Below are 12,349 nucleotides of genomic sequence, written 5' to 3'. Positions count from 1 at the left end.
ATTTATAAAATAAAACATTGTAAAAGCATATTATTCCATTATTACGCAATCATTATTATAAAAGTCACTACATTCATTACATTAGTTAATACCCCCAACAGACATGCCTGAGTACAGCCATAACAGAGTGTAGTCAATATAGATAACATTAAAAATAGCAGTGTTTCAGGGTGAAATACAAAGTGCACGTATCTGACAAAGCGTTCAGCTTATTATCTTTTTCATACAAACGGGCTGTAATAGTAATAATCGAAGTATACAGGTGAATAAGTTATAATTATCTGTTACATACTAGTGGACTAAAATAGTATTAGTCGAAGTATATAAGTAAGTGAGTTTACAATCACCAGTATTCTCTATGTAATAGAAGCTATGTTACTAATAATTACAGCTGGTGATATTTATTCATGTATTGCCCTGGCTATTGTGTCTAAAGGCTATACTAATATTTACTACCAATAATTATGTCGTTGTTATGGGTCTGTGATTGATTTTCAAAACAACTCTCCTACTCATGAATATTTCACATGTTTTCTGGACTTGGAAACTATTTCCACTGATAAATCTTGTTTCCGCGGGCTGGTTCCCATCCATCCCATACCTTTAAACTGGATTCCAGTTGTTTCTACAGATTTACCTGATTCTGGTGGAAAAACATGAGAACAGAGGAGGGAGCATGTGAGCAGCCTGTAACTACGTGTATTTATGCTAATATGATGCATATATGATGTGAACTCTGTAATCTTAGCTTTCACATGATGAAGTATCCAAAAAGCTTTTTGCAGAGTATTTAATTTAACATTAGGAATTTCAGTGCTGCAGATTTGCATCACAGCTTACTGTCAGTGCACCTACCGTATTCTATGTTATTAATTTGTCCTTCAACCTTTCAGCTTCTTTTCAGTTCAGTTCCTGTGCACACAGCTTTATTTGCATTAAAATATGTTTACAGAAACAAAGCCAGAATAAAGAATATGTTAAAAATACAAAATACTGAAAGTACAGAAAGTCTTGCAGTAGCAGAGCTGCAGGCTGCAGCTTTGCACATTACACAAGTAATTGTGATTGAATAAAAATAAAACAAAGAAGGCAACAGGTTAAGACAGCTTTCATATAGAACAGTGTTTACAGGCAAGTTCTTCATGTTGCTGATGGTGCACTTTCTTCTTCTCTGGCTGCAGCAGCTCACGTAACGTGTTGCAGACCCATTAGCTTTGGACCTCAGGGTTTTTTTGCACCCGAAACAGGAAGCAAGACTCCAGAAACCAGATCTTCTCCTGACATATTCCAGTGAATTTAATGAGCCACAGACTCATAAACTTAGTTTAAAAGCAAGGAAAGCAGTGATCAGTGGAATATTTCTCTGCTTAAATAACACCAGTTTTTATTGTATTCTACAGAGATGGAAAGCCTGATTAATCCAGTTAAATAATAATGAGCAGAACTGGGAAGAATGGTGTTTTTGTGAAACGAGAGATGGAATGTGTTAGTAAGACAGAAAGAAAATTTTTTTAAAAGATTAAAATAAATAAAAGTATATATATATATATATATATATATATATATATATATATATATATATATATATATATATATATATATATTTTTTTTTTTTTAATCAAAAATTTTTTTAAAAGATTAAAATAAATAAAAGTGTATATATATATATATATATATATATATATCTGGTGGTAACGATACGTCACATCAGTATATATATATATATATATATATATATATATATATATATATATATATATATATATATATATATATACTTTTATTTGTTTTAAGCTTTTGAAATTTTTTTTAGATTAAAATAAATAAAAGTATATATATATATATATATATATATATATATATATATATATATATATATATATATATATATACATATACATACTTTTATTTATTTTAATCTTTTAAATTTTTTTTAGATTAAAATAAATAAAAGTATAGTATATATAAAAGTATATATATAAAAGTATATATAAATATATATATATATATATATATATATATATATATATATATATATATATATATATATATATATGACACATTTAACATATTTATCGTGAACCAAACATTTTTTTAAAAATTTTCTTTATTGTAATAAAGGATAGAACATACAGTATACATATACAATCACAAAAAAATAGAGCAAGAAAAAAAAACAAAAACAAAGAAACATTATGCCAGGGGGGAATTATGTAAGAACGTTAGTTACATTCAAAAAGTTTGTAGTTGAGACAAATATTTACTGTTTTTAAGGCCTTTTTGTTTAGAGTTCCTGATAAGTTTTATATAAGTCAGTGTCATGTATAATGTATAAATACAGGTTTTTGCTTATTATATTTACATTTGTGAATGTAAAATTTTGCTAATATAATTAACAAATTTATAATGAAAAATATATCCTCTTTTCTTTGCGTTCTAAAGAAGCAAAGAACAACACCTTCCCATTTCAGGGAGAAGTCCTTGTAGAGATCCTGGGTGATGAAGCTGCTGAAGTCCTTGCAGAATGTTGTGGCGCGTGTACAAGGCTAGGAGAGGTGCTGAACAGTCTCTAGATGGTTTCCACAAAAAGAGCAGTTCACATCAATGAACTTTTTGAATTTTTCCATGTAGTGGTTTGCTGGATAATACTTATGGATGATTTTAAACGAGACTTCTTTCACCTTATTTGTCACAAAAAACTTGTTAGGAATTGTCCATATTTTCTTCCAATTGATATCATTTACAAAAGAATTCCAGTATGATACAACGTGTGGGACAGATACACATTCTTTCTGAAATAAGGAACGTATCTTCCTATTGGAGTTTCTATACAAACATGCACGATAAAACCAAAGCATCAGTACGTCACGCTACGCTGACCAATCACATGCCGACAATCGCTTCCGGATGCTGGGACTTGTCACGCTGTGATTGGTTGGATCAGCGGCGGAATCAGGTGTCTATCTGCAGCTCATTGTTCATTCTGCTTCTGCCAGAGGAACAAACATGCAGCTTTTAGACATTTTCCACGGGTTGGCGAGCTCCTTGCTTCTGCTGCTGCTGTGGGTGAGCTGTGAGGGGAAAGAATCGGAGCTCAATCACGTGACCTGCGGCTCTCTGGTCAAACTGCTGAACACCAGACACAACGTCCGCCTCCACTCCCACGATGTCAAGTACGGCTCAGGTGAGTTCTGCAGCCCAGGTGGGTTCTGCAGGACCTGGGCTCCACGAAGCTCCACTCAGGTGGACGTTTATCAGCGAGCCTGGTTTAATGCTCCACTTTGTCCTTTTAGGTAGAAACCAGTCCTCAATGACCTGATTGGTTGAGTATTGATTATATAATAACAGATAAGTTGACAGAGCTTATCTGAGAAGTAAAAAAAAAAAATCATAAATGTGGTAGATCTAGATGTTGGAAGGTTTCTGTACAGCCGGCTTCCTCCTCAGGATTCAGGTTAGGCGGTGTGTGTGTGTGTGTGTGCGCCTGCAGGTTTTACAAGTCATGTTGGTTTTCCATGTTAGACTGCTACAGCCTGAGTGAACTGGTTTAAAGCAGCATGTGTGGAGCGCAGCAGCTTAGTGAAGCTCATATCTATTTTCTTTTGTTTATTCATAAACTTAAAGTTTAGTATGAACGTATTTTTCTCCTTAAATCCTGATTCCACTTCACTGGGACGGCATGTCGCCCCTCCTGACCCAGCAGGTCCCAGCCATCAGTGGGGTGGAAGTCTGGACTCCCAGTCCGTCCTCTCCACACCAGATCCTGTTGTGATCTGCAGGGCAGCGTTGGGGTCCGGCAGGATTCGGTTCCAGATCTGGAGATGTAGATCACCACACTCTGATATGCCTGCTGATCAGTCATATGTGTGTAACCGACACACACCTGGCAGCGCCTGAATTTTCCACTTCCTCAAAGATAATGAGGTAGATGTGATCATATAGCCGGCCTGAACCCTAACAGGACAATGTTTCAGGGGGTTTGGACACATTTTTGGCATCCGTCGCACGTTAAGTAGGGCTGGGCGATTATTCAGATTTTAATCTCAATTATGATCTGAATTTTTAACGATCGGACGTCGCGGTGTGTGCGTCGGCTAACGGACGTCGTGGTGTGTGTGTGCGTCGGCTAACGGACGTCGTGGTGTGTGTGTGCGTCGGCTAACGGACGTCGTGGTGTGTGTGTGCGTCGGCTAACGGACGTCGTGGTGTGTGTGCGTCGGCTAACGGACGTCGTGGTGTGTGTGTGCGTCGGCTAACGGACGTCGCGGTGTGTGCGTCGGCTAACGGACGTCGCGGTGTGTGCGTCGGCTAACGGACGTCGCGGTGTGTGTGCGTCGGCTAACGGACGTCGCGGTGTGTGTGTGCGTCGGCTAACGGACGTCGCGGTGTGTGCGTCGGCTAACGGACGTCGCGGTGTGTGTCTGCGTCGGCTAACGGACGTCGCGGTGTGTGTCTGCGTCGGCTAACGGACGTCGCGGTGTGTGTGTGCGTCGGCTAACGGACGTCGCGGTGTGTGTGTGCGTCGGCTAACGGACGTCGCGGTGTGTGTGCGTCGGCTAACGGACGTCGCGGTGTGAGCCCCTGAGCTCACACCGCCGTCACTGGGCCGACCCTTATCGTGGTGGAGGGGTTTGTGCGTCCCGAAGATCCTAGCAGCTATGTTGTCGGGGGCTTTATGCCCCTGGTAGGGTCACCCATGGCAAACAGGTGTCTAGGGGAGGGACCAGACCAAGCACGGCTCATAGACCCCTATGACGATGACAAACCTGGGCATAAATGTTCCCTTGCCCGGACGCGGGTTACCGGGACCCCCCTCTGGAGCCAGGCCTGGAGGCGGGGTACGAGAGCGAGCGTCTGGTGGCCGGGCCTTCGCCCATGGGGCCCGGTCGGGCTCAGCCCGAAAGGGTTACATGGGCCCCACCTCCCGTGGGCTCACCATCTGCGGGAGGAGCCGTAGGGGTCGGGTGCAGTGTGAGCTGGGCGACAGCAAGAGGCGGGGACCCTGGCGGTCCGATCCCCGGCTGCAGAAGCTGGCTCTAGGGACGTGGAACGTCACCTCTCTGGTGGGGAAGGAGCCTGAGCTTGTGCGCGAGGTTGAGCGGTTCCGACTAGATATAGTTGGACTCACCTCGACGCATGGCTTGGGCTCTGGAACCAGAACCCTCGAGAGGGGCTGGACCTTCTTCCACTCTGGAGTTGCTCATGGTGAGAGGCGCCGAGCAGGTGTGGGCATTCTCATCAGCCCCCAGCTTGGTGCCTGCACGTTGGGGTTTACCCCGGTGGATGAAAGGGTAGTTTCCCTCCGCCTCCGGGTGGGGGGACGGGTCCTGACTGTTGTCTGTGCTTATGCGCCGAACAGCAGTTCAGAGTACCCACCCTTTCTGGGGTCCTTGGAGGGAGTGCTGGAGGGTGCTCCTTCTGGGGACTCCATTGTTCTGCTGGGGGACTTCAATGCTCACGTGGGCAATGACAGTGAGACCTGGAGGGGAGTGATTGGGAGGCATGGTCCCCCCCCCTCTGAACCCAAATGGTGTTTTGTTATTGGACTTCTGTGCTCGTCATGGATTGTCTATAACGAACACCATGTTCCAGCATAAGAGTGTCCATATGTACACCTGGCATCAGGATTCCCTGGGCCGCAGTTCAATGATCGACTTTGTAGTCGTATCGTCGGACCTGCGGCCACATGCCTTGGACACTCGGGTGAAGAGGGGGGCGGAGCTGTCAACTGATCACCACCTGGTGGTGAGTTGGCTCAGATGGTGGGGGAGGAAGCCGGTCAGAGCTGGCAGGCCCAAACGTGTTGTGAGGGTCTGCTGGGAACGTCTGGCTGAGTCCCCTGTCAGAGCGAGCTTCAACTCCCACCTTCAGCAGAGCTTCGAACATGTCCCGGGTGAGGCGGGGGACATTGAGTCCGAATGGGCTGTGTTCCGTGCCTCTATTGCTGAGGCGGCCGGCCGGAGCTGTGGCTGCAAGGTCGTTGGTGCCTGTCGTGGCGGTAATCCCAGGACTCGTTGGTGGACACCAACAGTGAGGGATGCCGTCAAGCTGAAGAAGGAGTCCTATCGGGCCTTCTTGGCCTGTGGGACTCTGGAGGCAGCTGATGGGTACCGACGGGCTAAGCGGCATGCGGCTTCGGCCGTTGCCGAGGCAAAAACTCGGGCATGGGAGGAGTTCGGCGAGGCCATGGAGAAAGACTTCCGGACGGCTTCGAGGAGATTCTGGTCCACCATCCGGCGGCTCAGGGGGGGGAAGCAGTGCTCCGTCAATACTGTGTACAGTGGAGATGGGGAGCTGCTGACCTCAACTCGGGATGTAGTGGGTCGGTGGAGGGAATACTTCGAAGACCTCCTCAATCCTACCAACACGGCTTCCCATGAGGGAGCAGAGCTGATGGACTCAGGGGTGGACTCTCCTATCTCTGGGGCTGAAGTCGCTGAGGTGGTCAAAAAGCTCCTTGGCGGCAAGGCCCCGGGGGTGGATGAGATCCGCCCGGAGTTCCTTAAGGCTCTGGATGCTGTGGGGCTGTCCTGGCTGACACGCCTCTGCAGCATCGCGTGGACATCGGGGGCAGTACCGCTGGATTGGCAGACTGGGGTGGTGGTCCCCCTTTTTAAGAAGGGGGACCGGAGGGTGTGTTCCAATTACAGGGGAATCACACTCCTCAGCCTCCCTGGTAAGGTCTATTCAGGGGTCCTGGAGAGGAGGGTCCGCCGGATAGTCGAATCCCGGATTGAGGAGGAGCAGTGTGGTTTTTGTCCTGGTCGCGGAACAGTGGACCAGCTCTATACCCTCTCTGGGGTCCTGGAGGGGGCATGGGAGTTTGCCCAACCAGTCTACATGTGCTTTGTGGACCTGGAGAAGGCATTCGACCGTGTCCCCCGGGGGCTCCTGTGCGGGGTACTCCGGGAGTATGGGGTACCGGACCCCCTTGTACGAGCTGTCCGGTCCCTGTACGACAGGTGTCAGAGCTTGGTCCGCATTGCCGGTAGTAAGTCGGATTCGTTTCCGGTGAGGGTTGGACTCCGCCAAGGCTGCCCTTTATCACCGATTCTGTTCATAACTTATATGGACAGAATTTCTAGGCGCAGCCGAGGGGTTGAGGGGATCCGGCTTGGTGGCCTCAGGATTGGGTCCCTGCTTTTTGCGGATGACGTGGTCCTGTTGGCTTCGTCTGGTCGTGATCTCCAGCTCTCACTTGAGCGATTCGCGGCCGAGTGTGAAGCGGCTGGGATGAGAATCAGCACCTCAAAATCTGAGACCATGGTCCTCAGCCGGAATAGGGTGGATTGCCCTCTCCGGGTCGGGAGTGAGGTCCTGCCTCAAGTGGAGGAGTTTAAATATCTCGGGGTCTTGTTCACGAGTGAGGGAAGGATGGAGCGTGAGATCGACAGACGGATCGGTGCGGCGTCTGCAGTAATGCGGACTCTGCGCCGGTCTGTCGTGGTGAAGAAGGAGCTGAGCCAGAAGGCGAAGCTCTCGATTTATCAGTCGATCTACGTTCCTACCCTCACCTATGGTCATGAGCTGTGGGTCGTGACCGAAAGAACGAGATCTCGTATACAGGCGGCTGAAATGGGTTTCCTCCGCAGGGTGGCCGGGCTCTCCCTTAGAGATAGGGTGAGGAGCTCGGTCATCCGGGAGGGGCTCAGAGTAGAGCCGCTGCTCCTTCGCATCGAGAGGAACCAGTTGAGGTGGCTCGGACATCTGGTCAGGATGCCTCCTGGACCTCCCTGGTGAGGTGTTCCAGGCACGTCCCTCGGGGAGGAGACCCCGGGGAAGACCCAGGACACGCTGGAGGGATTACATCTCTCGGCTGGCCTGGGAACGCCTCGGGATCCCCCCGCAGAGTTGGCAAATGTGGCTGGGGAGAGGGAAGTCTGGGCTTCCCTGCTTAGGCTGCTGCCCCCACGACCCGACCCCGGATAAGCGGCAGAAGATGGATGGATGGAAGTTGAGACAAACGTAAGCTTTTCATTTTAAGTTGAGTCGTGCTCTCATTCGTGTGTGTGTGTGTGTGTGTGTGTGTGTGTGTAGGCAGCGGGCAGCAGTCTGTAACCGGTGTGGAGAGCGCTGACGATGCCAACAGCTACTGGCAGATTCGTGGGAAGCCCAACAGTCCGTGCCAGCGGGGGGCGGCCATCCGCTGTGGTCAGGCCATCCGGATCACCCACATGAAGACCGGTCGAAACCTTCACACACACCACTTCAGCTCGCCGCTGTCCAACAACCAGGTCAGCCTGCAGTACAGCCTGCTTTATTCTGTACGTTGGACAGTATTTAGAGATGATGCCATCTGAAACGGCTTCCAGAGCACGGAGGACACATTTCCTGCTCATTCCCGACTCTTTTACATGTAATGCAGAAAAAAAACCAAATAAAACTTAAATTTCCCAGTTCAGGCTGAAATCCACACCTGCAGGTTAAAGCTCCATCATATGTGAAGAGGATCCAGAAACACGCCGTCTTCTCTGGACCAAAGCTCATTTAAAATGTGGAAACCTGGATGAAGATGTGGAATTGTTTGTGGACAGCATGGACAGGAGAACTGGTCCAGGAGGACCATCCTGGACCACATCCTGATGGTGGAACAGGACAACTGGTCCAGCGGGACCACGCTGGACCACATCCTGATGGTGGAACAGGAGAACTGGTCCAGGAGGACCATCCTGGACCACATCCTGATGGTGGAACAGGAGAACTGGTCCAGGAGGACCATCCTGGACCACATCCTGATGGTGGAACAGGAGAACTGGTCCAGGAGGACCATCCTGGACCACATCCTGATGGTGGAACAGGAGAACTGGTCCAGGAGGACCACGCTGGACCACATCCTGATGGTGGAACAGGAGAACCGCTGGACCACATCCTGATGGTGGAACAGGAGAACTGGTCCAGCGGGACCACGCTGGACCACATCCTGATGGTGGAACAGGAGAACTGGTCCAGGAGGACCATCCTGGACCACATCCTGATGGTGGAACAGGAGAACTGGTCCAGGAGGACCATCCTGGACCACATCCTGATGGTGGAACAGGAGAACTGGTCCAGGAGGACCACGCTGGACCACATCCTGATGGTGGAACAGGAGAACCGCTGGACCACATCCTGATGGTGGAACAGGAGAACTGGTCCAGCGGGACCACGCTGGACCACATCCTGATGGTGGAACAGGAGAACCGCTGGACCACATCCTGATGGTGGAACAGGAGAACCGGTCCAGCGGGACCACGCTGGAACACATCCTGATGGTGGAACAGGAGAACCGGTCCAGCGGGACCACGCTGGAACACATCCTGATGGTGGAACAGGAGAACCGGTCCAGCGGGACCACGCTGGGCCACATCCTGATGGTGGAACAGGAGAACTGGTCCAGCAGGACCACGCTGAACCACATCCTGATGGTGGAACAGGAGAACCGGTCCAGCGGGACCATGCTGAACCACATCCTGATGGTGGAACAGGAGAACCGGTCCAGCGGGACCATGCTGAACCACATCCTGATGGTGGAACAGGAGAACCGGTCCAGCGGGACCATGCTGAACCACATCCTGATGGTGGAACAGGAGAACTGGTCCAGCGGGACCACGCTGGACCACATCCTGATGGTGGAACAGGAGAACCGGTCCAGCAGGACCACGCTGGACCACATCCTGATGGTGGAGAAGTCTCTCAGGACACCGGCGGAGCTTTCCTGCTGAAGCTCAAGTTCACCATGTTTAGTCTCAGTATTCTGAAATCACTGCTCACATTTATTCTAGTTTCCCTGTAAATATCCACCAGACCTCCTCCTCCTCCTCTTCCTCTTCCTCTTCCTCTTCCTCCTCTCTGTAGCTTCTTTATTTTCTCAGGTTGTTCTTCTGGTCTCCGGCTGTAATGATGAAACGTCTGACTGTGTCCTGCAGGAGGTCAGCGCCTTTGGCGAGAGCGGCGAGGGCGACGACCTGGACGTGTGGACGGTTCAGTGTGACGGCGTCCACTGGGAGCGCGACGACGTCGTACGCTTCAGACACATGGGGACCGACGTCTTCCTGAGCATCACAGGCGAGCAGTACGGCCACCCCATCCGAGGCCAGCGGGAGGTGCACGGCATGAGCTCGCCGAACCAGCACAACTGGTGGCGCGCCATGGAGGGCGTCTTCATCCAGCCCAGCCAGGAACCGCTCCGCCATGATGAGCTCTGATGGCGCTGCCGGGGCGTGTTGGACATGTTCCGCTCTTCTGTTCTGGGTTCAGGAGGTCTGTAGACACTGGATGGGTTTCACGATGGACGCGGATCCATCTCCAGGACGTTGAAAGACCTCTACGTTTCCAGCTTCTCTCCTTTTTAAAGAAAACAACCTCTGCTGCTGAGACCGTCTGGACCAGAGTCTGCCGGTCCGGATCTGAGACCGGCGGTCCGGACCCGAGTCTGCCGGTCCGGATCTGAGACCGGCGGTCCGGACCCGAGCCTGCTGGTCCGGATCTGAGACCGGCGGTCTGGCGGTGGTCCATACTAGTGTTTAGAAAGCAGCTAATCCTCCCGGTGGTGGACTTGTTTCTCTGTGGACCCATCAAACTCCACGGCCTTCTCACCATGTTATTAAATAGTTCCCTCTGATGTCATCACCATCTGATGATGATGTCATCACCATCTGATGATGATGTCATCACCACCATCTGATGATGTCACAGTTTCCCTTGACACTGATTATTTATGGCTTCCAGTAAACCAGTTTAAACCAAATCATTCCCAGTGATGGCTGTGGGAAGGGGGGCGTTCCCCTACCAGTGGTCAGTGGGAGAACTGATAGGCCCCTCTCCACCCGGCGGAGAGTCTACATCTGGAGGTTCTTATTCAGCTAAATTCCTGCTGTGAAATAAAACGATCAGCCGACGTTCCCCAAACCGGAATAAGCGGAGAGAGAAATGCTTCTCTTTCAGCTCCTCACCTGAATCCTCCTGAAGACTTCTGGACTTTAAAAGCAACATTTCCTGTTTCTAGGAGTCCAACCTGACCAGGTTCTGCTTCCAGTAGAACCGGACCCTCAGAGTCCAGATGGGGTGAAAATGACTTTGCTCCACATGCAGTTCCTGTTCCTGTGTTATGATGAAGTACATTAAACAGGATCAAATGAAGGAACGATGTTTCTGTCAGATTGTCGTGATTTTATCTCGTCACATCCACAGAGGGACAAATAATCCATTTTTATCCAAACAGGTTGGGAAGGGTGACGTTAGAAAGGTTGGAGAGCGGGCCGGGTCTCAGACCAGCAGCAGAGCGGTAAGGACCAGAATGAAATGAGACTGACTTCAGCACGCCATGATCCAGATGTGAAGCGTGATGGCGTTTCTCCGCCACTGGGGGGCAGTGTGTCTCCTCCAGGACTGGAGTCCTGCAGGGTTTCCCTGCTGCAACACACCTGACTCAGACAAGCTCTGCACACGTCTGCTAAACACACACTGATGTGAATCAGGTGTGTTGCAGCAGGAAAATGCTGCTGGACATCAGACACGCTGCTGGACATCAGACACGTTGCTGGACATGTTGCTGGACATCAGACACGTTGCTGGACATCAGACATGTTGCTGGACATGTAGCTGGACACGTTGCTGGACATCAGACACATTGCTGGACATCAGACACGCTGCTGGACATCAGACACGTTGCTGGACATCAGACACGCTGCTGGACATCAGACACGCTGCTGGACATCAGACACGCTGCTGGACACGTTGCTGGACATCAGACACGTTGCTGGACACGTTGCTGGACATCAGACACATTGCTGGACATCAGACACGCTGCTGGACATCAGACACGCTGCTGGACATCAGACACGCTGCTGGACATCAGACACGTTGCTGGACACGTTGCTGGACATCAGACACGTTGCTGGACATCAGACACGTTGCTGGACACGTTGCTGGACATGTTGCTGGACATCAGACACGCTGCTGGACATCAGACACGTTGCTGGACACGTTGCTGGACATCAGACACACTGCTGGACATCAGACACACTGCTGGACATCAGACATGTTGCTGGACACGTTGCTGGACATCAGACATGTTGCTGGACATCAGACACGCTGCTGGACATCAGACACGTTGCTGGACATCAGACACGTTGCTGGACATCAGACACGCTGCTGGACATCAGACACGTTGCTGGTCATCAGACATGTTGCTGGACATGTAGCTGGACACGTTGCTGGACATCAGACACGTTGCTGGACATCAGACACGCTGCTGGACATCAGACACGTTGCTGGACACGTTGCTGGACATCAGACACGCTGCTGGACATCAGACACGCTGCTGGACATCAGACACGTTGCTGGACATCAGACATGTTGCTGGACATCA

General features: G+C 49.9%; 1 protein-coding gene across 1 annotated transcript; it reads left to right on the top strand.

Moving 5' to 3' along the window:
• Positions 1-2,209: 2,209 nt before the first annotated feature.
• Positions 2,210-11,028, top strand: sdf2l1 (stromal cell-derived factor 2-like 1). Its single transcript, XM_079251320.1, has 3 exons — positions 2,210-3,184; positions 8,038-8,234; positions 9,906-11,028. Exons 1-3 carry the CDS (start codon positions 3,007-3,009, stop codon positions 10,182-10,184), a joined length of 654 nt encoding a protein of 217 aa, XP_079107446.1. The 5' UTR covers positions 2,210-3,006; the 3' UTR covers positions 10,185-11,028.
• Positions 11,029-12,349: the final 1,321 nt, after the last annotated feature.

The sequence above is a fragment of the Telmatherina bonti genome (assembly GCF_933228915.1).
Source record: "Telmatherina bonti genome assembly, chromosome: 13".
In the NCBI taxonomy this organism is placed as follows: domain Eukaryota; kingdom Metazoa; phylum Chordata; class Actinopteri; order Atheriniformes; family Telmatherinidae; genus Telmatherina; species Telmatherina bonti.
This window is presented reverse-complemented; position numbering and strand designations above follow the sequence as displayed.

Coding starts and splice junctions, on each gene's coding strand:
- sdf2l1 (XM_079251320.1), top strand. CDS start 3,007: ATGCAGCTTTTAGACATTTTCCACGGGTTGGCGAGCTCCTTGCTTCTG. Junction 3,185..8,037: donor CGATGTCAAGTACGGCTCAG/GTGAGTTCTGCA, acceptor GTGTGTGTGTAG/GCAGCGGGCAGCAGTCTGTA. Junction 8,235..9,905: donor CGCCGCTGTCCAACAACCAG/GTCAGCCTGCAG, acceptor TGTGTCCTGCAG/GAGGTCAGCGCCTTTGGCGA.